This window comes from Rhinolophus sinicus, chromosome 14, assembly GCF_057876585.1.
Source record: "Rhinolophus sinicus isolate RSI-liver-muscle chromosome 14, RSI-T2T, whole genome shotgun sequence".
Lineage (NCBI taxonomy): Eukaryota > Metazoa > Chordata > Mammalia > Chiroptera > Rhinolophidae > Rhinolophus > Rhinolophus sinicus.
Window position 1 is genome coordinate 45,569,978 of NC_142514.1, and position 26,041 is coordinate 45,596,018.

General features: G+C 33.6%; 1 protein-coding gene across 11 annotated transcripts in view; it reads right to left on the bottom strand.

Annotated features, from left to right (window-relative positions):
• Window positions 1–26,041, bottom strand: part of DOCK7 (dedicator of cytokinesis 7) — a 188,340-nt gene that overhangs the window by 138,476 nt on the left and 23,823 nt on the right. For all 11 annotated transcript variants that reach the window (XM_019731324.3, XM_074334828.2, XM_074334825.2 and 8 more), the window contains exons 3-11: window positions 21,989–22,164; window positions 21,731–21,799; window positions 17,423–17,549; window positions 17,122–17,334; window positions 16,706–16,791; window positions 11,418–11,484; window positions 10,366–10,515; window positions 6,913–6,993; window positions 4,666–4,831 (exon numbers count right to left, since the gene is read on the bottom strand). In XM_019731324.3, coding sequence (XP_019586883.3) covers window positions 4,666–4,831; window positions 6,913–6,993; window positions 10,366–10,515; window positions 11,418–11,484; window positions 16,706–16,791; window positions 17,122–17,334; window positions 17,423–17,549; window positions 21,731–21,799; window positions 21,989–22,164 — 1,135 coding nt within the window. The remainder of the gene's footprint in view (window positions 1–4,665; window positions 4,832–6,912; window positions 6,994–10,365; window positions 10,516–11,417; window positions 11,485–16,705; window positions 16,792–17,121; window positions 17,335–17,422; window positions 17,550–21,730; window positions 21,800–21,988; window positions 22,165–26,041) is intronic.

A 26,041-nucleotide genomic window follows, 5' to 3' on the forward strand; every position in this document is an offset into this window, starting at 1 on the left:
TAACTGCAGATGTGATGGAAATAGCAAGATAACTTGAACAAGAAGTTGAACCTGAAGATGTGACTGTATTGCCACCATCTCATGACAAAACTTTAACAGATGAACGGTTACTTCTTATGGATGAGCAAAGAAAGTAGTTTCTTGAGATAGAATCTACTCCTGATGAGTATGCTATGAAGATTGTCGAAATGATAACAAAGGATTTAGAATATTACATAAACTTAAATGATAAAGCAGTGGCAGTGTTTGAAAGCATTGATTCCAGTTTTGGAAGAAGTTCTACTGTGGGTAAAATGCTATCAAACAGCATGCCTGTTACAGAGAAATCATTCGTGAAAGGAAAAGTTAATTGATGCGGCAAATTTCCTTGCTGTCTTATTTTTAAGAAATTGCCACAGCCACCCCAGTCTTCAGCAACCACCATCCTGATCAATCAGTAGCCATCAACACTGAGGCAAGACCCTCTACCAGCAAAAGATTAGGACTCACTGAAGGCTCAGATGATGGTTAGCATTTTTTAGCGATAAAATATTTTTTAATTAAGGTATGTACTTTTTTAAAGACATAATACTATTGCACACTTAATGTAAGCGGGCATTTTCCCGCCAAATCGCGTGGTACCGCGGGGCTTTTTTGACATTTTCTCGCCAAAATTAGACTTTCCGTAAAATATTCATATCTTTCGATCTATTTGATATTTTTCTATGAAACTTTCAGTGTTTTAGTTTAAAAAGAGGTCTCTATTTATTTACTTTGCAAAATTTTTGCTGGTTCCAACTATAGGCGATATGACGAGTTTACGCGTTTCCTGCAAAAAATGTGTTAATACAATACAGTACACTGTAAACATAACTTTTGTATGCATGGGAAACTAAAAACTTGTGTGACTTGCTTTATTTATTGTGATATTTGTAGTAATCTAAAACCTAACCTGAAAGATCTCTAAGGTGTGCCTCTACTAACCACAAAACAAAATAAAATGAATTCAAAAAGACTGAAATCATATAAACTGTGCTCCACAAGTACAGTGAAATTAAACGATAAATCAATAACAGAAGAAAACTTGGGAAATTCATAAATATGTGGAAATTAAACAACCAATGGGTCAAAAAGGAAATTAGAAAATTTTTAAGGTGTATAAAAATGAAAACACAACACCCCAAAATACATAGATTATCACTAAAGCAATGCTCAGAGGGAAATTTATAGCTATAAATGCCTACATTAAAAAAAGAAGACATCTCAAATCAGTAACTTAACCTTATATCTTAAGAAACTAGAAAAGGAAAACTAAACCCAAAGCAATCATCAGAAAGAACATACACCAAAAAAAAAAAAGACAACAGTTAAGTGGAAATAAATGAAATAGAAACCAGAAAGACAACAGGAAAAAAATTAACAAAAGGAAAAACCGGTTCTTAAAAAGATAAAATTTTTAAAACTTTAGCTAACTGATGAAGAAAAAAACAAAAAGATTCAAGTTACTAAAATCAGGAAAGAAAAGGGGAACATCGCTACAGACTGTAGTGAGAAAAAGAATTAAATTGCAATACTATGACTAACTGTAGATCAACAGTCAGATAACAATTAGATAATTTACATAAAACGAACAAATTTCTAGAACGATACACATTACTACAAATGACTCAAGATGAAAGAGAAAATGTGACTAGATCTAAAATAACAGATCTAATTAGTAATGAAAAAACTTACCATAAGAAAAAAAACAAGCCAAGACAGCTCTACTAGTGAATTCTTCTAAACTTTCAAAGTAGAATACCAGTCCTTCACAAGCTCTTTCAGAAAACAGAAGGAACAATTCACAACTCATTTTATGAGGCCAGTATTACCCTGATACCAAAACTGGACAGAGACATCAAAGAAAGAAAACTGCAGACCAATGTCTCTTATGAATAAAGAAAAAATACTAAATAAATACTAGGAAACAGACTCTAACAACACATATATAAACATTATATACCATGACTAAGTGGGACTTATCCCAGAAATGTAAGATTAGTTTAACATCCAAACAATCAATTAATGTAATACACCATACTAAAACAATATGCAAAAGTCATACAAATCATCTAAATAGAGGCAGAGAAAGCATTTGATAAAAGCCAATACCCTTTCATAATAAAAACACTAAAAAAGTTAGGAATAAAAGGGAACTTCCTCACCCTACTAAACTACATCTATGAAAAACCTACAGCAAACATCACACTTGATGGTGAAATAAAGACTGAATATATGCCCCCTAAGGTCAAGAACAAGACAAGGATATCCACTCTTGCCACTTCTATTTAATATTTTACAGGAGGTTCAAGTCAAGAAAATTAGAAAACAAATAAAAGACATCTAGATCCCAAAGGTACAAAGTAAACCTATTGGGGCGGCCGGTTGGCTCAGTTGGTTAGAGTATGAGAGCTCTCAAGCCGGTTCAATTCCCGCATGGGATGGTGGGCTGCGCCCTCTGCAACTAAGATTGAAAACGGCGACTGGACTTGGAGCTGAGCTGCACCCTCCACAACTAGATTGAAGGTGATGGGCCCTGGAAAAACAGACTGTTCCCCAATATTCCCCAATAAAAATAAAATAAAATAAAGTAAACCTATTTTTATTTGCAGATGACATAATTTTATATACAGAAAATTCTAAAGAATCCAGAAAATAAAACCAATTGGAATTAATAAACATGTTGAAAAGGTTTCAAAGTGCAAGATCAATATTTAAGAGTCAATTGCATTTTTGTACACTAGAAATGAACTGAAAATGAAATTAAGAAAACAATTCCATTTAAAATAGCATCAAGAACCGATAAAATACTTGGGTATACATTTAACAAGAGAAAGGCAAGACTCGTGCACTGAAAATTATAAACCATTGTTAAAAAAAATTTAAGCTCTAAATAAATGAAAAAACATTCCTTGTTCACAGCATGGAAGACAATATCGTTAAGAGGGCTTCGCAAATTGATCTACAGATTCAATGCAATTCCTTTCAAAATTCCAGCTGCCTTTGTACAGAAATTGACAGCTGATCCTAAACTTCATGTGAAATTATAAGGGATTCAAAGTAGTCAAAACAATTTTTTAAAAGGACAAAAATGTTGGAGGACCCACTTTTCCCAATTTCAAAACTTACTGCAAAGCTAAAATAACAAAGACAGCATAATAGCAGCATAAGCTTAGACATATATATAAATCAGTGGAATAGAACTGAGAGTCCAAATAAACCCATATATCTATAATTAACTGATTTTCAAGAGGAATGCCAAGACCACTCAATGGGAAAGAATAGTTTTTTCAACATATGGTATTGGAACAACTAGATATATTCATAAACAGAATGAAGTTGGACCCTTACCTCTCACCTGTACAAAAATTAACTGAAAATGGATTATACCTAAATGTAAGATAGACAAAACCATACAAGTAAATCTTCTTTCATCTTGGGTTAGGTAATGCTTTCTTGGATGTAACACTAAAAGCACAACTAACAAAAGAAAAAACAGATAAATTGAAGTTTATCAAAACTTAAAACTTATGTCCTGCAAACAATATCATCAAGATGGTAGAAGTGCAACCCACAAATTGGGAGAAAATATTTGCAAATCCTTTCTTAGATAGTGGATTTGTACCCAGAATATATAAAGAACTCTTTCAACTCAATGATAACAATATGAAAAAGCCACTTAAATGAGCAACAAATGGATAAGATTTTTTAAAAAGCCATTAAAAAATGGGCAAAGAATATGACTACATGTTTCTCCAAAGAAGATGTACAAATAGCCAACTTACACAAAATGATACTCAATATCATTAGCTATCAGGGGAAGGCAAATCCAAACCACAGTAAAATACCACTTCACCTGCACTAGGATAGCTGTAAACTAAAGACAGATAACAAAAGAGTTGGCAAAGATAGGGAGGAATTGGAAACTTCATACAGGGTCAGTGGAATTTTTAAATGGTAAAGCCACATTGGAAAACAGTCTGGTAATTCTTCTAAAGGTTAAACACAGAATTATATGACCCAGTAATTTCATTTGTAGCTATATACCCAAGAGAAATGAAACATGCTCACACAAAAGTTTGTACATGAATGTTCACTGCAGCATTATTCAAAACACCCAAAAAGGTGAAACAACCCAAATGTCCATCAACTGATGAATGGATAAATAAAATGAAGTATATTCATACAGTAGACTATTATTTGGCAAAAAAAAAGAAATACTGGTACATGCTACAACATGGATAAACCTTGAATACAATATGCTAAGTGAAAGAAACTAATCATAAGAGACTACACATTGTATAATTCTATCGATACGAAATTTCTGTCACGGACAAATCTATACAGACTAAGAAGATTAGAGGTTATTTAGGGTTGGGTTTAGGGATTGGGGGAGAATGGAAAGTAACTGCTAATGACTATGAAAGTGTTCTACAATTAGATTGTGATGACAGTTGCAGAACCTTGTGACTGAACCAAAACACGATGTAAATTACATCTCAATAAAGCTGTTAAAGAAAAAACAAGGCAAAAAAAGAAAACCCTTTTTATGTCTCATTACATTGCAAAGTCTACAAATAAAACAAGACTATGTAAGAAAAAAGAAAAAAATTATACATTAGAAATATTTCATAAAATCACTCTTACCTCCAGTGCTTATTTCTACCTCTGTAGAATCTCTTTCCAAACTCCCAGCACTGCTAACAATATTCATTAAATGGATCGCAGTCCAAGCAAAGGGCATACGATATTTCCCAAGTCTTTGGCAAAACTGATCAGCTTGACTTTTCAGCTTCTCCAATTTTTCCTTATTCTGCAAAACAAAACTTTATACATTATATGATTATGCTCAAAAAAGATGAATTAAAGGCTATTTCATAATAAATAGGTTAAGAAGTCTCAGTTTTCAGCAAAGATGGAAAAACAATCTAACTTTCAGAGGTCAATTAACAGTGTGCTATCTTAACCACTGAACAACCTCAACCTGCTTTATAAATGTATGTATAGAGTAAATCTTAGAAATTTTGTGATTATCTCATCTTTAGAAAAAAGAAGAGAGCAAATGTCAAACATGTTTATGTATTACAAGTATTATTTTATGAAAGGAAACATAACCACGTTCTAGTCAGCAATTGCAAACTACAAAATATTCTAAGTTATGACTTGTTAAATTTTGATATTCTAAAAAGATGGAAGCAGTTGTGCCAAATTGAAATAATCCATAACTTAGGGCAATCATGAGATGGGAGTGAGAGTAAAAAATAGGCCGGTAATAAGCCCAGAGTTGTAATAAATGAAGAAGAAAAAAGAAGTATTACAAAAGGACTAAGCCCTGGAAAAAAATTAATGGTATAAACAGTATGTGCCTATAAAACATCCTGAGTCTGGCTCAACTTTTATTTTAGGCTATTCCTGAAACAAACACTAAAGTGGCCTGCAATAGCCAATCAATGGTCCAACAGTGAAAACCTATACCAAATATATTATTTACTCTTTCCATACAGTATGTTGATGAGGTATACTCTAATGACAGTGTCCTACTTTAGGACTTAGGGCGGGGAAAAGACGGAAGGCTAGCTAAATGGTAGTACTGTTTACTGCTATATCTATTATACTTCAAAATAGGTTCTTCCTGGGGCGCCCAATGGCTCAGTTGGTTAGAGCACGAGCTCTGAACAACAGGGTTCGATTCCCACATGGCCCAGTGAGCTGTGCCCTCCACAACTAGACTGAAGACAACGAGCTGCTGCTGAGCTTCCGGAGGAGCACGACCTCTCAACAACAGGGTTGCTGGTTTAATTCCCGAATGGGATGGTGGGCTGTGTCCTCTGCAACTAAAGATTTAAAAAGGCGATTGGACTTGGAGTTGAGCGGCCCTGGAGAAATACACTGCTGCCCAATATTCCCTAATAAAAATAAAAAATAAAAAAACAGAAACAAAAAAACAACAACAAAAAATAGGTTTTTCCTTTAAGAGCCTAGCTAGAGTGTACTTAATTTTATCAGCTTATGCAAATATGTAAGAGAAGAGTGAAATAAGCTGTTATTCTACCTGTGAGCTCCAAATAACAGAAAATTTAATTTGAAATATGACAACCTGAGAAAGCCAGAATACTTTAACCCTGATTTCAACCAGATAGCCAGAGAGCAGAGAAAAATATATGCTCAGATCTACCTGCATTAGCAGAAAAGGCTGTTCTTGTTCCGATTCTCAGAAAATTAGAAAGCAAAATATTTTCTAGATTTTGGTGACTTGTCTAATACTGCTCAAGCATACCTTTCCTGGCTATTCCAAGTATTAAATCATGTGTTCAAAGATCCAGTATCACCTGCAATTCTTGTAGCTAACTTAGGGCACCTGGAATTTAGTACCTATTGCTGATCGTTTTTGCTTTGTAAGTTTATTCAAAGTCTAGAAATTAGTCACTTGATGGCAACACAGAGATTGTATTTTCTATTTTTACCATATTCTTTAATTATCTGCAGCTAGAGAGAAGCCTAGAATACTTGTTTTGCTAAGAAAAGTTCCATCAATATCACTATTTTGTAAATACAGGAAAAATGTATTTAGAAATTAAACTGAATTAACTTACTTCTCTCCAAGAAAAAAAAATTTAAAGAATGAATTAGTTTGGGGTGAGGGAGAGTTTAAAGAGTATCACAGCATATGACACAAGCTAGGTGACAAAGGAAATGAAGAAAGTTAGAAAGTGATTAGGCCAATAAAAAAATGAACTAGTAGCAAAATCTTTAATATGCTTTGTATATTATTCTCCCAAATTATAATTTGGGAGATGAGAGGTTATTCAGGGTTGGATTTAGGGATTTGGGAAGACTAGGGAGTGACTGCTAATGAATACAAAAGTGGGGGAAATGAGAGGCATGACATTCTACCTTGGTGGCATCTGCTTCTTTGAAAATCATATACGGTTCTGCACACTCTCCAATGTCTCCTTGCTGTAGGACTTTTTCTAGCTGTCAAAGACAAAACAGTAAAGATCAATTAAATTTAAAAAAGCAATCAGCCTGGAACGTAAGGACGATTCAACATAAAAATGAATCAATGAAATACATGTTAACAGACTGACAGAAAAACAAACAAACACATGATCATCTCAATTAACACAAAAAAAGCACTGGACAAAATTCAATAATAGAAGCATTCGACAAACTAGGAATAGAAGAAAGCTACCTCAACATAATACAGGCCATATATGAAAAGCCCACAGGTAACATCATATTCACTGAAAGAGTAAAAACTTCTTCTAAATGGTCAGGAAAAAGATAAAGATGCTCACTTTTGCCAATTCTATTCAACATAGTACTGGAAATCTGAACCAGAGCAATTAAGCAAGAAAAAGAAAACACATCTAGATTAAAAAGAAAGAAGTACAATTATATCTGTTCACAAACATGGTATTTATATACAAAACCCTAATATTCCACAAAAAAACCCTTTAGAACTAATAAATGAATTCAACAGAGTTGAAAGATACAAAGCATGTAAAAATCAGTATACACTAACAATGAGCAATTCAAAAAGGAAATTAAGAAAACAATTCCATGTACAATAATATCAAAAAGAATAAAATACTGAGGAATTCACTTAACCAAGTAGGTGAAAAATTTATATTCTGAAAACTATAAAAAAGTTTAAAATATGAAAGAAAACACCAAAAAAAAAAAAACGGAAAGACACCCTATATTCATAGATTGGAAGAGTTAATATAGTTAAGATGTCAGTACTATCCAACCTATAGATTTAATGTAATCCCTATCAAAATCCCAATTTTTTTCTTTTGCAGAAATGGAAAATTCATCCTAAAATTCGTATGGAATCATAAAGAACCTTGAACAGTCAAACTTTTTTAAAAAACTGAACACAGTTGGAAGACTTATACCTCCTGATTTCAAAATGTAACACAAAGCTACAATAATCAAAACAGTGTGGTACTGGCATAAAGATACATATAGATCAACTGAATAGAATAGAGCCCAGAAATAAACCCTCACATATATAGTTAAATAATTTTCAACAAGGGCACCAAACTCATTCAATGGAGTCTTTTCAACAAATGGTGTTTTAAAAAAAAAATGAATATCCAAATGCAAAAGAATAAAGTTAGACCTGTACCTTATATTATATACAAAAATTAACTCAAAATGGATCAAAGACTTAAACATACACCGAAAACTATAAACTCTTAGAATAAAAAATAGAGGAAAAGCTTTATGACATTGGATTTGGCAATGTTTTCTTGGATTTGACACCAAAAAAACACAGGCTACAAAAGTTAAAATAGATAAACTGGACTGCATCAAAGTTTAAAACTTTTGGGCATCACAGGACACAATCAACAGGGTGAAAAGGCAACCTATGGAATGAGAGAAATCATCAGAGGTCTGACAATTAAGTTAGTGAATGTGTTGCAACAATGTTGCTAATCTTTTTTTATATCAGAGGGATTACTCATGAATTTGTACCAACTGGACAGTCAACCAAGTTTACTATTTGGAAGTGCTGAAAAGGCTGCATGAAAAAGTTAGATGACCTAAACTTTTCGCCAACAATTCATGGCTCTTGCATCACGACAATGCAACAGCTCACATGACACTGTCTGTGAAGGAGTTTTTAGCCAGTAAACAAATAACTGTATTGGAACACCCTCCTTACTCACCTGATCTGGCCCCCAATGACTTCTTTCTTTACCCGAAGATAAAGGAAATATTGAAAGGAAGACATTTAGATGACATTCAGGAAATCAAGGGTAATACGATGACAGCTCTGATGACCATTCCAGAAAAAGAGTTCTAAAATTGCTTTGAAGGGTGGAGTAGGCGCCGGCATTGGTGTATAACTTACCAAGGGGAGAACTTCAAACGTGATCGTAGTGATATGTAGCAATGAGGTATGTAGCACTTTTTCCAGGATGAGTTCGCGAACTTAATTGTCCAACCTCATTCATACACTTATGTGTGAGTAGGTGTGTGTGTGTATATATTGTACATAAATGGGATCAGATGGTATAGAGTTTTAGTCCAGATTTTTCACATTACATCACAAATTTTGATTATCATTAAAAATTCTTCAAATTGTGGTTTTAATTGCCATAGTATCCCATCATATGAATGTGCCATGATTTATCTCCTTATGCATTTATACTGAATGAACATTTACATTCAACATTCCTTATTCTTAATCCTAAACCTTTCATTCCTATGACAACCAAATCTTGTCACCAAATAATCTAATTTTAAGCAGCTACATTCCAACCATTATCTCTATCTTTCCAGCTCATTCCCTCAAATATATTCTATTTTATGAAAACTCATTATTTTCCCATGTAAAGTAACTGTTTACTATAGCTGTCGATTGTATTAATATCTAGAACTTTATTCTTTAAATAAGTTTCTGAAGACCACTGCTACTAACTCTTTGCTTGGTAGGACTGTTCACTATTTTAACCTAGGTTTATTTTAACCTGAATTCATAGGAATACGTTCACAAATTAGGACATTATTCCTGTGGGTAAATAGGATTCATTTCATGACAATCCCCTTAATAACCTTATTATAAAATTCATTACCTTTTTATGGTAAGTTTATATAAATAAAGACAAAATGATTAAGGAATTCTAGGCTACTCTTCAGTCAAAGTCAGTTTAAGGTAAATTAATCTTTAAGTTACCCTAAACTATGTAGCTTAGTAATATTCAAATTTTAGCATTTATGATCCTTATTTTTAATTGGCTGACAGTCAAATCATAATGATCCATAACCTCAATGATTTAGATTTTAGTATTGATATAATTTAGGAACTGAGTAAGAAAAATTATAATATAGTTCCCGGGATGGTTAATTTTATGTCAATCTGGCTAGGCTACAATGCCCAGTTATTTGATCAAATACCAGATTAGATGTTGCTGTTTAACATAGAAAACTTGCCTGAGTTTCCAGTATGCTGCCCTGTGGAATTCAAACTCAAAACTACTATAAAACATCAACTCTTACTTGAATTTCCAGCCTGCCAGCCTGCACTGTAGATTTCAGACTTGCCAGCCCCCACAATCACGAGTCAATCTCTCTCTCTCTCTCTCTCTCTCTCTCTCTCTCTCTCTCTCTCTCCTTCCTATTTATTTATTTCTATGGAGAACCCTGACTAATGTAACCCCCACCCAAGACAAACTTTGGTAGCACCTATAGTGTATATCCAATATTGTCTTAAGGAATATTAAGATGAAAAAAATAAGTAAAGGTAAAATCTTCGCCCTTAAAAAGCTTGCAATATTGATAGAGAGACAAGTATACAGACACTACATAAATAAATACATTAAACATTATTCTCACCTTTATTACAAGAAAAACATCTTGAGAAGGATAAGTAATAGAAAAAATTGCTGATCTTGCCAGGGTGGTAATAGCAGCAGGTGGTACATGTGGACGTAACAATCCTTTCATCTGCTCAGAATTAAGGTCAAAATAAAAGTTTTCTGAAATCTAAAAAATGCAATTACATATTAAAATTTTAAATCTGTACATTTTTATAAAAACTCACAAAAATCATACATACCCAATCTTAAAATATTAGATATTAAAACATTATACTATAACATATGGTTTATCACTGACCAATCTTTACATGTCTAAATCAAAGCAAAAGAAATATACAAACAATGTGAGAAATATAATATGATAAACATGCTAAAGTATATCTCAAACTCTTTTGATTAGAAATATAAGCTTAAATGAAGTCTACAAAGAAATTATCATGAGATGAATTGCCCCAAATTAAGTCTTTAAAACATTATAGGAATAATATCTCAGCAGTTTTTCAAAACTCCTAGAGCAGAGTTCCATTGCAAAAAAACCGTAATATGTTGACAACAGAAGTCACTGACGGTACTTCAAGTTTCTACTATACCTTAGGCTTAGAACGTTAAATTAAGAAATGTGTATGAGATAGCTTTATGTAAAGTATGATGATAAAACTAAGATCAGTATTTAAGACAGAATATTTAAAATATACATAAATGATGTTTTATCTAGTTAGAATTTGAAAATTATGTCAACAAAAATTCACTGTCATCATCATTCTTATCTTTTATACATTGCCTAAAATGCTTTTCTTGTATTTATCTTTTCTACTTTTTAAATTAAAAGAAAGTTGCCTCTGCTAGCGGCTTTTGGAACTCTTTCAATGACATAAAAACTAGGTATCAACTAAACTATTACACAGTAAGAAAATATTTAACAAGTCTTAATAAATTTCTATTTTCCTTTTAAAACATCCATGTTTAATAATTCTCAAAAAATCATTACCTTTTAAAACAACTTAAAATCGGGTTTCTGAAACCTATGATTATGACAAAAAAAACTACATTTAAATTATACACCCTTACCTTTTTCTTTTCCTTGACATCATATAAAGCCAAGCTTGCAAAAATCGGTTCAATTTCAATCTCAAACCTTTAGGATGAAAAAAGATGAAGTAGTTTAAAAATAAATATAAAATACATAATTGGAGAGAAATTCTCATTCTAAAGTAAATTATCTCAATATTTTAGACTTTTCTACATCTCTGCTACACCATCTATGGTACTACTCCTTCTTCCCGAAACATACTTTTCTGAATATATCCTTCACAGTCTATATCAACCATTTCCTCCCCTAGGTAATCCACCTTAATTTCTCCAGCTACAAGTAATCTCACACAGCCTCAAAGCTCATGGCATTTTAAGTCCATTTTTGGCACTAATCACTTTCTAACATATAAATTGGTTATTTATGTATGAATATGTTAGATTTTAAATAAACTTTGAAAGTAAAGACTCAATGTTTTATTTTTCAGATTATAAATCATATCAATATAAAAACAACTTAGGAAATACATAAAAAAATTCAGAATAGGAGCATCCAAAACTCCATCACATGGAGAGAACCATAATTTACAGTTCAATGTCCTTCCATCCACACTTTTCTCTATGTATAAATGTACTTATTAAATTGATCACTTTTTTAAACAAAGAATGTCACTGTATACATATTTTGTTGTCTGCTTTTTTTGTTGCCTTTTTTTCTTTGTAATCTGTTTTTAACTTAATATTTTATGGATATAGTTCCATGTCATAAATATTAATCTCATCATCATTTTAAATGCTGGCATAGTAATTTTCATTATATGAATACACAAAATTTTTTATAACATATGCATAAATTGAGATGTCTAATTCACTTCCACGAACAATGAGTTACATTTAGTAAACATTCAGCAAACATTTCCTGAACGAAACAGCATGTAATGTGAGGTTAACTAAAAGTCTAGAGCCGTGGTTCTCAACCAAGGACAATTTTTGGCAATGTCTGGAGATGTTTTGGGTTATTATTAGTGCAGGAGTATTACTAGAGCATTAGAGGCCAGGGATGTGGCTAATCATTTTACATTGTATAGAAGAATCCCAACAACAAAGAATTAACCAGACAAAAATGTCCATCGTGCTCATTTTTGTATCACGAGAGTAGCAATCAAAGTCCTTGCAGGAGACAATGTATTTTTATTGGGTTAAGAGTTTAATAAAAGGCCCTTTTACAAAGATTTGGATAGAATTTAGGGAAAACTACGAGGAGTGCAGTTCCCTGGGGATAGCAACAGTAGGGAGTCATTACCAAGCCTTGACCTAAAGAATGTGGAAGTAGTAATCAAATAGTAATCAAAACTAAGAAAGAATAGCTATATAGAGGGCCCTTCACAGAAACTATGACCCTGGGGACAGGGAGGCAACCAATCAACAGTGACCTAGCAGGAAATGAGTTAGGGAAAGTAAATACCCCAACCCGATCTTCCCTCCTGACTTCCTACTGATGCCTCTCTTAGCAGAACCCAACCAGAAGACAAAAGAACAGGGATCTACTTGAGTCAGCCTCCACTCTGTATCCTCTGTTAACACTGAATGTTGGTCATTTTGACTTGTCAGTCTTTCTTGACCCACTCCAGTGGGTAAGTGATGTAACACTGGATTTTTAATACGCATCTTTTCCTATGTTTAATAACCATCTGGATATCCTCTTTTGGCCTACTTTTCTATATATTGTTTGACTTTTTTCTCATCATTTTATACTTCTTTATGTATTCTGGATATGAGCCCTTTGTCAAGTATATGTGTTCGAAATATCTTCTCCCTCTGTATAGCAGAGAAGAGTGGCAGCAGGGAGAAAGGTAGACAGAAAGAGAAAGAGAGGAAGGAGAAAGAGGGGGAAGATACAGATAGGGAGAGACAGACAGAGACAGACAGACACAGAGAGAAACATATCGAACTGTCCTGCCAACTTATTGAAAAGATTACTCTTTCCCCACTGTCTATAGTGCCACTTCTATTGTAAATCAAAAATCCATAAACATGTATGTCTATTTCTAGCTCTATTCCATTGGTCTATTTGTCTAATTGTATACCAATACTAAAGTCTTAATTATGTAGATTCATGCTAAGTCTTGATATCTGGTTGTTTTTGTAAAGCTCATCAAAACCGTCCTGCCTCCTTTTAGCCCTGTGCATTTTCATCTAAATTTTACATTCAGCTGGAAATAAGCAAAAATGGATCAAAGGTAAGGGAAATTTTAATTGCTAATTCAGAAAATTAATATCCCAATTTGTACTTTAGCGCCATAAAATTTTTGTGTAACTTTCTCTATATTCTTGGACAGTATTTAAAGATCTATACCATTGGCATGATGAACAAAGTTTGGAAATCTGGAGAAAACAAGTTGAAGAAACTAACACAATGCCAGTGTGCTCCACATTAAGAAAGGTTATTAATGCATGAAAAGAATTTTTTAAATCAGATACATCATTTGATTTTTGTTGTTGTTGTTTCAAGAGGCTCTTCCATTACACAGAGGGACTGCCAAGGTTGTGTATGTGGTTTTGTTTTACTTTCTCTTTTAAAATGTATATTCCTCATGTATTTAGTCTAAAATTTGAGATAGAAACTTCAGGAGAAAAGCAAACCATATTACCCCATTGCAAACACATGTATACCTGAGTTTGTCAAGAAATGCTTTTTGAGCCACAGATACTCAGTGGTTACTAAACTGTAGGAAAGATATCTTTCTTCACTGTTAGTGCTCACTTATTAAAATGTTAATAATATACAAAACATCAAAGAAAAGCAATTTTTAATCATCCAAAGGCCTACCAAAAAAAACACTACTGATAAAATATTGGTCCATTTCTTTTAGGTTCTTTTTTCATCTAGTGGAGTGTGCTTTTACACATTTGCTAACACACAACTGTTATAATAGTTTTGAACATTTTATCAGTGTGTTGACCCTCTATTATGACTTAAAGTCAATTTTGTCTGATAATAATATCACTACAAATCTGGAACGACTTGAAACTAAATTTTGCCTTGGAGTTTTTTGAGCCACACAGTGTGTACAGGCTTATAGTTATGAATTCTTAGAAGAGTTTTCTCTTTTTTTTTTTTTTTTTCCTTTTTCCTATCTGACTTTCTCCCCACTAGAGCCAAAGTTGTAACAGACAAATATTTATTACCACTGAAAAAATTACTCCTATGAAACTGGTGTTAGACACTTATAGAAGGGTCTGTTTCCACCCTGCTTGAATACCAAGCTCTTTCCCTTGTGACTACATTAAAGCCAGGCATGGGTAACAGCCCTAATGTAAAAATTAGCTACAGAATACTTATCCCGATGGAATCATTTCTTAGTATTTCTAGGCTTCCAAGAAATTCTTAGTTTTCTATCAGCTAACTGGGGGGGTTCAGAAGACTCACCTCAAGATGTGCCTCTGTGGTATGTGGATTGTTTTGAGCTAAAGGCAACGTAAGCCTCTGGCACCAGAGAAACTTCTGCCCTTCCCTGAACTACCTAGAACTTGAATTAGGGGCCATGCCCAAAAGAGATTATCAGAGATAACCTCTTTTGACCTATCTACAGGGCAGGACAAACTTCTATTTACTAAACATCTGCTCTTCTTATAACATCCTTCAAAAACCCTTTGATGCCCCGAAGATGCCTCACCCCTAACTCAGAATGTCTTCTATAACTCAAACCCCCGTTTCTATCTCTGAACCTCTAGTGCATGTGTGGTCTCTAACTCTCTCATGTATGTGGGGTTCCCATACGCACGTACATTAAATTTGCATGTACGTACATTAAATTTGGTTATTTTCTCTTGCTAATCTGTCTCATGCATATTTGATTATTAGACCAGCCAAAAGAATCTTGAGGGTAGAGGAAAGTTTCTTCCCCACTACATGACCATGCCTGGGTGTGGTTTCCCTGAATGTCTAAACCAATAGTCTTCTTAACATTAGAAACAATTTCCTCATACAGGATAAAGGAAGGCTATTCTTGGCGAAGAAAATGTAAAAGAAAATATTTTCAAAAATTATCAGTCTCTGTAATTGACTACAATAAATCTATCATTTCTGACCCTTTCTGAAATTACAATGTGAACAAGTTTGGTCTTACCCTAAGCCTAGATATTTCTTACCATAAATAAATCATATATATATATATATATATATATATATATATATAAAATTCTTAGTTCAGAATTTTTAATGAGAGCTGATCAAACTAACGCTAAAGAACATAGAATGATGTGAATAATCACTCTATATTTTATTTCTCTAAGGGAGAAACAATAAACTTGTAACTTTATTTGTCAAAATCATAAGTAAAACCACAATAAGATATCACCTCACATCACATCCAATAGGGTGGTTATGATAAAAAAGACAGACAATAAAAAGTGTTGGCGAGAATGTGGAGAAATTAGAACACTTGTACTTGCTGGTGGGAATGTAAAATTACACAGCTGCTTTGGAAAACAGTCTGGAAGTTCCTCTAAGGAGTTACCATATCAACCACTACTCCAATCCTAGGTATATACCCAAGTTAAATGAAACATATGCCCATACCAAAAAAACAAACAAAAAACTTGTATATAAAATCTTAGCTTTCAAAGGAAGAAAATTACCCAGGTTATCTATACATATAGAAGTGGTCTGTCCCTATGAGTCGCTTCTTTTAGAAAGCTCTATGAATTGACACTTCTTTTTTCATAAGTCAGAACTAACAATTACTAATAACATTAACAAGACAGAATGAAAAGAGCATAGAGTTTGTTTTTCAGTTACTGGTTGCATAACAATGAGCACATCAGTTAACCTCTGCTAATAATGCTTTTGAACCCTGGTTTCCTCATTTGTAAAATGAAGAATATGTATCTTATGGAATAACTCTCAAGACAGCAGGAAACAAAATAAGAGGAAGCACTTTGTGAAGCGGAATATAAATGTAAGCTACATCACTTCAATGACGTTAGGTCAGAAGTCATTTAACTTTTTTAAAGAAGGATAAATATGTATACTCTAAAATCCTCAAAAAAAAAACGAAGCCTACCATATAACAAATGCACAATCAACTCTTTAAAGAAAAAGATACTTTGTCTTTATATTCCCCAAGCCAAGAACAGTGTCAGGTAATACTCCAAAAATGTATTATGTCAGTGAATGTTTTTTCAAGTTCTAAGACTAATTGTATAGCTGTGGCTAAGAGTCATTTTCACCCATGAGCCAAAAATGCTCTAAAGCTCAGCTTTAGAAGAACAATTCTTCTCAAAGAACACAGTAAACAAAACAATACAGTAAACACAATACTCACTTGAGTGATAAACATTTTACAAGAAGTCTTTGACCAAAATGTTCTTTGGGCACATCAGGAACACTGAGTCGTTCTATTGGTTCTTCCTACAAATTGACAAGCAAACACCAAAATGAATGTGCTTATCATATGTCAACCCTTTACAATTTTTTAAGAACTTATTTTATTAATCGAATACTTTCAGTCTTCACAATTTAACACAGAAAAGAATGACCCAGTTATTCTTAAACAAGTCATTAGATCATACGTGTGCTCAATTCACAGAAGTTACTCATTACAAATGAAAAGTATATTTCATTTAGAAAAATTATAGCTATGTTTCAGTTGTTTTATTCCCTACATTATAATACGATATACAATTTACACTCCTAATAAAAGCAGTAAGTATTTGCTTCTTTATATCCAAACGTATATACCTCATCTGGTGATGGATGCAAACCAAAGAGTTCCTTGTGACGGTTTGATTTCCTTTGGTCATCATTCTGACGGTCTATTTCTTCATTTGGAGTTCGATCAAGTAAATTGGGAAGCAGAGCATCAGGAAGTGAATTTTTCAAGTCAAAAATACTGCAGGCCCAGCTACCCCTTGGAGTATCGTCTATTGACATTGAACGTCTTTTAAGATCATCCTATTGCGCAAAACATTAGAAATTAACAAATAAAACATAAGCTATTTTAAAATAACTTCTTATAGTCATTTAAAAATAAAAGTATTACTTGCTCATCCTGGTAGTTGCCATCTGGAGCTTCATCAGATTCAAAGACCTGCTTCGGCAAACCTTTTTGCCTTTCTTTCTGCTTATCTAATGTATTGGGATTAAATCCTGTTCCCAGTTTATGATATCTATTCAAAACAAAACAGAGAAATAACTATCAATTTTTGAAAATTTTTCTCTTTTTCATCATCATTTTATAATAAGCCAACTGTTCTCTGCATTATTTCTTTACACAATAAAGATATACTCCAGCAGTTTGAGTGTGTTAAACATTTAACCAGGTTTAAGAAAACTTCCATTCAAAATTCCTTTAATCCAGCTAGACAGATTACGAGTTTCCAGAAGTAAATCATATTCTTTCTTGTCATGACAACCATGTGTATATAATTTAAGATTGCACTTGCAATTCAGAAAATTGTCCAGTAAAAAGAAAGGATGGAAGCCAAGTTAAAGAACAAAATGAGTAGAAGATATATGCATATACTACATTCATAACAATATAAATTTTTAAAAGGCAAAAGAATATATCAAGCATCAAATCTAAAAATTTCAAAAAGCCAAAATATTTTTGCTATATCTCATTATATATCAAAAATCTTAAACAACCTAAAGCTCCAGGCTTTTAAAATGACAAATGGCAGGATCTACCTCACTATATACATATATTACTTAATTAACATATATTGCCATATAATATACATATTAGGCTAAGAAGAACTCTTAAATTAATGTAACCTTGCTTCCTAACAACCCAATATCCAGAACAATAGACACAAACATCCAACAGCAATTACTGCTCCATACCTCATAAAGTCAAACAGAGGAATATTTCCATTAGAGCAAAAACAATTATGAGTCCCAAAGAATGACATGGTTCTTGTCAATTTATGAAACAGTAAAGAATCCCATTTATTATGAATCATTCATATATCATGTCTTCTTGCTAAAGTTAATAGAAGCTACACGATGCTCACATCACAGCATAATCACGAAATAAAAGAAAGCATTTTTCTCTGGAAAAACTAAAATAAAGATACTCCATATAGTAACATGAAACGTATTATTCCAAAGCAGATGTTTACATCTTTCATGAAATGTTTAAAGTGCCTCAATTTGTGAAGTTGCATATCTAAGCTGCTCTAATAAACCAGAATAGTGTTGCATTCTGCCTCCTTTATGTCCTAAAAAACTGACAAAATGAACTTCAAGAGAGCTAAGAAGAATGACATGATTCATGGTCAATACTCCTTTCTATATTATCATTCTGTCCTTTAGTCAGTTGCTATGCTAAGGCTCTACATGATTACTCACCCAACCCCACACACACAGCCATTTCTATGACCGCCTATCTTGGCATTCTCACCCTCATTTATTCTGTTCCAGACACACTGACCTCTTTGCTATTCTTCAAACACTCCTAGCACGCTTCCAACATGGAGCCTTTGCATATACCGTTCTTCTCTCTACTTAATACACTCCTCCTCTGTATATCGAAAGGGCTCGCTCTCTTACTTCCTTCAGCTCTTTGCTCAAATTAATCTTATCAGTAAGGCCTCTTCTGATTACTTATATAAACTAGAAAAATTTGCTCCTCTTCTTGGCTCTCCCTATTCCCCTCACCCTACTTTTTTTCTCCACAAGACATACCTCCATCATATCTAGTATATCTTTATCTGTGTTGGTTTATTGTCTATTGCCCTCATCCCCAACTAGAAAGTAAGCTCCACTGAGGACAGAGAGTCTGTTTTGTTGATTGCTATATCATCACTGCTTAGTATAGTGCCTAGCACATACTAGAGTCTCAGTAGGTATTTGTTGAATGAATAAACAAAATACTGTCCCTTTCTCCTTTTGTGCTGAATTACGGAACAATGTGTGGCTTCACCTTAAAGCTTACTATTCCACTCTTCAGTTGTGTCTCCACGGTGATTATGCATAGCAGCTGCATTTTCAATATTTTTTCATTGAACAAAACTTTAATTTCCAAAGATAACTAGTACCAGGTCCTTTCACATCCCTTTGAGATTATTACTTGTAGTTATTGGTCCTGATCTGTGTTCTATTAACTGTTTCTTAATTGTTAGTTCTTTAATTTGTAGTTTGATAATCCATTTTCAAGTGTAATGGTTTTCATCAAATAGTTGGCAATTCTGGATTCTAGGCTCATTTTTGAATTTGTATCCCCATATCTGTCTGGAAATACTGTATCTGTTCAGTCCAACCCATATCCAATGGTTGTGGAAAAGGGGCAAATCATGCTGCCAGGCAGTATGCCAATACCTAGTGTTCTGTATAGAAAGGCTGCTTCTTCCAAGATATGCCCTCCCTGGTCACTACACTATCAACTCAAGCCCCCATAATTACTGATCTTTAAAAAGTCAGATACCTCTGTTGCTACTGCTGTGGACACATGGTACAGGGGCTTTCAAAGTAACCAGATGTAGACCAGTTCCCCCAGGTCCGCCTTCCATTGCCTGTATTCACTGCTTCTGAGCTTAAAGCACTACTGAAGCTTTAGCCTGTATCTTCTCCTTAGATTATTATTCTGTACTATGGTTTTCTTTTATGTTCCAATCACTCCTCTCTGCTATCTTTCAAGGATACTTTAACTAAAACTTCTAGTCTACCAAAAGTACCATTTTTGTCACCACAGATAATAAGTAACATCTAGTATAACAGAAAAAATATAAGCTTTAGAATCTGATGTCCCTAGGTTCTAATCTGGCTATTCCTTTTGTTGGCTGTGGGACTTCAAAGAATTTACTTAACTACTCTGAGCCTGAGCTACCTTTTCTGTTGGAACCTTCAATGAGATGAATGTAAAGTGCCAATAAAGTGGCCAGAACGCAGTAAATAAACATAAAGGTTAACTGCCTTACCCTCCTGCCTAAATCAAGGTCAGCAACCCCATGATCAGAACTGAGTAACAGATTCCGTGACTCTGAAGTTTATTTTGCAACTACTCTTTTTATTAAGATTGCTGATTATTTTATAAATTTCCAGCATTCGTACATAGAAGGAAACACTTTTGTGTTATCTAACAAAGGAACAGTTTTCTTCAGTAATGTCTAAAATCTGGCTATTGAAATACTTATCACAAGTGTAAGTTCATAAAAACAGCTCGTCTTTATAAAGAGTAGCAGACTGTGCTTTTATTAGGTCACACTACAGGTAAAAAGCATGTCAGCAGTATCCCCAAGAGTGATGCTTAGCACATTATTAAACTCAGTAAAATAAGACAGCAGCCATAAGGGCAAAACAACAAGCAATGGATACATCACTGTTGCCAGTATAATTTAGCACAGATTACTTAATTTCTGAAAACTACAATGTCATAATAGAATGCTCCACTACTTCAGTCATTGTATTTCCTTTAGAAAAATAAAATAAGGTCAAAAAAATTCATTATGAAGACCTTTCTCTTCATTATGCAATTAGCAAAGGAAAAGTAATTTTATTTTATTTTTGAATCTAACATAATATTTCAAAACCGTCCATTAGAAAAATAAGTTTTATGATAGAATAAAACACTATTTTAAAAAAATATTTATCTAATTGGATATTTAGGTCAAGGACTTGTATTTAGTTTGTTAATAAAGAGCAGAGATCTTTCAAACAGCATGATCTGGAAAACTGGCTATTAAATTCAACTTAACTATTTAAGTTTCAAAAATGGATTCTTTTTTAATAATACAAATTATTTATTAATATCTACCCATGCTTTCCCAAAAGAATTAGACTACAGATCATTATCATTATATATCATTAGTTATTAATGATTATGATATAACATAGAAATACTAGCCCCACAAACCTATTATTTCTTCTTCTTCTTTTTTTTTTTTTTTTTTTTTTTTAACATGGGTACTTTTCACTTTATTTTACTTTTTCTTAGCCATTGCAGAGTGTATTGAATTGAGAATCCCAGTTGTACAAAATCCCTGTGTGAGAAACCCAATGTGTCAATCTGGCTAGTGGGGGGGCTGGCCAGTCTGAAGCGAGCAGACTTGGAGGGGCTGGGAAATTCAGATGAGTTTTAGCATATGAAGTATTCAAAAAACCCTCGTTTCCCAAACCAGCTCCTCGGATTCTTTTCTCGAACAGGGCAAACCTATTATTTTTATTAAAAAAAGTAAGTAAAAGTAATTGTGGAACTCCTAAAGAGAAGACATTTATATACAAAAGTTCTTTTGTTTCTTCAGTTATTTGTTTAAATTTTCAGGTCTCATAACATTATTATTAATCTACCTTAATCTATTTACAGATACTACTCAGTATTTTTAAATGTTATAAGAAACATAAAACTTACTTTCTGATCACAATTGCCCAGTCTTCTGTATAACTTCTTATACAATCTCTAACATGTGGATCCATTTCACTATTTTAAAAAAGAAAATGCATTTGTAATTTAGACAGGAAAGCACTTGTTTGTGAATTAGCTTGCTACACATCTTGTTCATATAATAGGAAATACCACCACCAGAAGAAATAGGATCTAAATAAAATAATGGGAAGTAGCCTTTCTACGGTTACACTGCAACCAAAAATAGGTTAAGTGTCCCCTTACCTTTCTTCAGGTACAGCTGAAACGAGGGTTCTGCAGTCCCTAGGACTATAAACAACTTCAATATCATCTGGAGGGAATTCAATCAAATCCCTTAAAGGCCCAGAATCCACAGGTAAAGGATGAGCATGGAGGTAATCTTCCAAATCCACTGGATCCACGGCTTCCGTAAGGGGCACCTTCACAAAGTGGGGTAGGTGTGAGAGGTGAATGGCAAGGGAGAGATGAAGGTAAGCATTTTAAAAATTTAAGCAAAGAAAATGTATTTTTTTTTAAATATAGTATGTTTTAATCTAGTTACTTCTAAAATTTCAACAGATATTCACCCAGGTGCACTAAAGAAACCACAAGATGTGGACCTTCTAATACTCCTTCATGCTTTGGGTCATACTCTCCTTAATGTTCTTGCTTAGACTTTACCCATAACTTCTCATGTGAAGACAGTAATGATAACTAATGGCTTCATCATACTTTACAGTGACAAAATATTCATTGGAGGAATTCTTTTTACTTTATATCTTCGGAATTTTCATTGCTAAGTTTCTAAACAGTACTTTTACTTATTGTTATTGCTGACTATCCTAGTAGAAATATATAAACAGACTGTGGTAGGGTGGAAAATGGCTTTCCAAAAGATCTCTACATCCCAAACCATGAACCCTTCATGGCAAAAATTAAGATTAAAAAAAAAAGGACGTTTGAAGATATGATTCAGGGTCTTAAAATGGGAAAATTATCCTGAATTATCTGAGTAGGTCCTAAATGCAATCATATACATCCTTATATGGAGACAGAGGGAGATTTGGGCCACACAGCGGAGAAAGCTGTATAACGACATAGCGAAGAGAGATCTGAAGATTCTGGCCTTAAAGATGAAAGTGATATCACGGTGACAAGCAACCACCAGAATCTGGAAAAGGTAAGAAATTAATTCTCTTCTAGAGCCCCGAACGGGAGTGTGGCCTTGCCAAAACATTGATTTTATCCCATTAATGCTGATTTCAGACTTTTGGATTTTAGTACTGTGAGAAAATAAGTTTCTTTTGTTTTAAGCCACACTGTTTATGGTAATTTATTACAGCAATGGAAGGAAACTAGTACATAATAGCCAAGGCATTCTTTAGCCAATCTGAAAATATACTTTTTAGTAAGACATCCCACTTCTTGTCTAATTCAAGAAAGAAAAAAATATTGAGGCAAAACATGAAGGATTATATAACAAATGTGCAGCTGTGGACCAATGAAAATAAAAATATGTTATTTCTCAATATGTTCAACTAGGTAAAAACACTGAAACCTGTTTTTGTGCAGGTATATGTTACTAAAAAGAAGGTCCTTTAATCTATACTTCTTGGACTGAACAACTAGTAACAGGTAGAGCCACACAACATTTTAAAGATGTTAAGTAAAATAATGAATGACCAGTACATCATAAACACTCAAAAGATAAGTTATTATTATTATCATTGTTTTCTCACTTAAACCTTCTCCGAACTCTGTTAGAGATAATTACTATTTTAATTCTACAAATAAAGGTATTTGTGCTCAAAGAGTTAAACAACTTCTGAAAATAAAATAGTCACAAAATGATAGAGCAAATTTTAAAAATGAATCTTCAAACTCTAAAATTCATGGGTTTTCCTCTTATAAGCATTCTATCTTGCCTATTCTATTAATTATATAATACACTATCATGATGTTCTTAACTGAGGAAAAGAAGCAATTCAATAGGGAAAGGAAAATCTTTTTCAACCATTATTGCTGGAATAATTGGGTATCTATATGAGGGAGTGGGGAAAATTAATGGCCAGTCAGCAGTGAAAAAGCACTCAACATCAAAAGTCACTAGGGGAAACTTCCACTTCTGGGACGATGGAGTAGACATACTTTTCTCTCTTCTTCCCACTAATTACAACTACAAACCCAGGATACTATATATAAAATAAACATAAGAAGACTCTGACAGGCGGAGGAAAAAAGGCAGACCAGCAGGGACCTTGGAACTCAAGAAATGGCACAAAAGTGAGTTGCCTAAAATTTCTTTTTGCTTTATATATTCCAGACTTGGAGCTACAGAAGCTGGCGACCCAGAAACACCAAGGAGCACAGAAAGAAAAGGAAAAAAAACAAAAAAACAAACGCCTATTCTCCCGAGCCAAAAAGACCAAGAAAACGGCAGTCTAGCACAACAGAAACTTTCAGACAATAACAGCTCTAACTCTAGCTAAACATCGCATGGGAAACTGCAGTCCCAGTCATATCCATACCAGCAAAGTCCACGTGGGGAGCTAGACTTCACCCTCACCGAGCTGTAACAAACAAAGCATCCCAACACTCCCACCAGCGTGGTGTCAGAAAAGTTAGAGCGGGGAGCTGGGATTTTCACACCTACTGGGAGGTAATGAGCCCCCCACTCCCACAGTGTCATTGGAGACCACACAGGGAACCTGGATATGCACGCCTATGCAGCAGAAACAAGGGACCCCTTCCCCTTACTGCTGGGGCAGTGTTGGAGGAGGTCTATATATTATATAATACCTAGAGGGTAAAAGGACAAAAGGGCACATAAGACTTCCACACTTCACTCTGATGGGCAAAATGTCATCATCAGTAGTGTAATATGTACCTATAATACCTTAAGAAACCACGAAACAGGTATACAAAGATATGCACTCATAACATTATAGATAAATCAAAATGGAATTCTAAAAAAATGTGTCCGGTAACTCACACAAAGGCAAGAAAAAGAAAATAGAGAAACAAAAACCAGAACAAACAAAAATGAAATGGCAGGTTAAAGCCCTCGCAGAACAATAATATTATTATATCTAAATGGTCTACATACACCAAAAGAAAAAAAAAAGATAAGACATTACAGAATGGATTTAAAACCATGACCTACATGTATGGTATACAAAAAAACCCACTTCAAATAAGACAAAATAAAGAGGTCGAAAATAAAAGGATTGAAATAGATATACCATGCATACATTAATCAAAAGAAAGCAGAAGTGGCTATCTTAGTATCAGATAAAGTACACTTAAGAGCAAAAAAAAAAAAGTAATATATAAAGAGAGACATTACTAGATAACAAGTATGATTCACCAAGAAGGCATAGCCATCTTAAATGTGTCTGTACCAAAAAAACAGAGCTATATGCTAGTCAAACAATTGAGTTCGTGTAAGCACACAGTGGAAAATTCACAAACTTAACTGTCTGACCTTTTTAACATATATTATGTGAAACAAAAACTGATAAAACTAAAAGGAGAAATAAGATATATCTACAGTTATAGTTGGAGATGTCAATTCATTTCTCTCAACAACTGAAAGACAATCAGAAAGAAAATCAACAAGGATATGGTAAAAAGTCAAAAGCACCATTAATTAGCATGATCTAATGACATTTATAGAATAGTCCACTCAACGACAACAGAATAAACACTCTTTTCAAAATAAGGTCAAAACAGCATGTACCAAACCAGACCATATCCTGACCCACAAAACAAACCACAACAAACTTAAAAGAACTGAAACCGTACAGTGTATTCTCTAAGCATAATGTAATCAAACTCGAAATTAGCAACAAAAAGATAAGAGAAAAATCTCCAAACACTTGGATGCGAAACAACACTCTTCCAAATAAACCATGAATCACAGAAGTCTGAAAAGTGAAATTTAAAAACTACATTGAACTAAATGAAAATACGACATAACAAAATTTGTGGGATAAGGGAAATGCAAATAAAAAACATGTGACACTACTTCACATCCATTATGATGGCTATTACTTTAAAAAATGGAAAACAGCAAGTGTAGGAGAGGATATGGAGAAGTTGGAAGCCTTGTGCATTGCTGGTGGGAATGTAAAATGGTGCAGTTGCTAGTGGAAAACAGTTTGGTGGTTCTGAAAAAAAATTACCAAAAAACACAGAATTACCATATGATCCACCAATTCCACTTCTAGGTATATACCCTCCAAAAATCTAAATGGACATTCAATCAGATTTTGTACAGTTATGTTCATAGCAGTGTTATTACCAATAGCCAAAAGG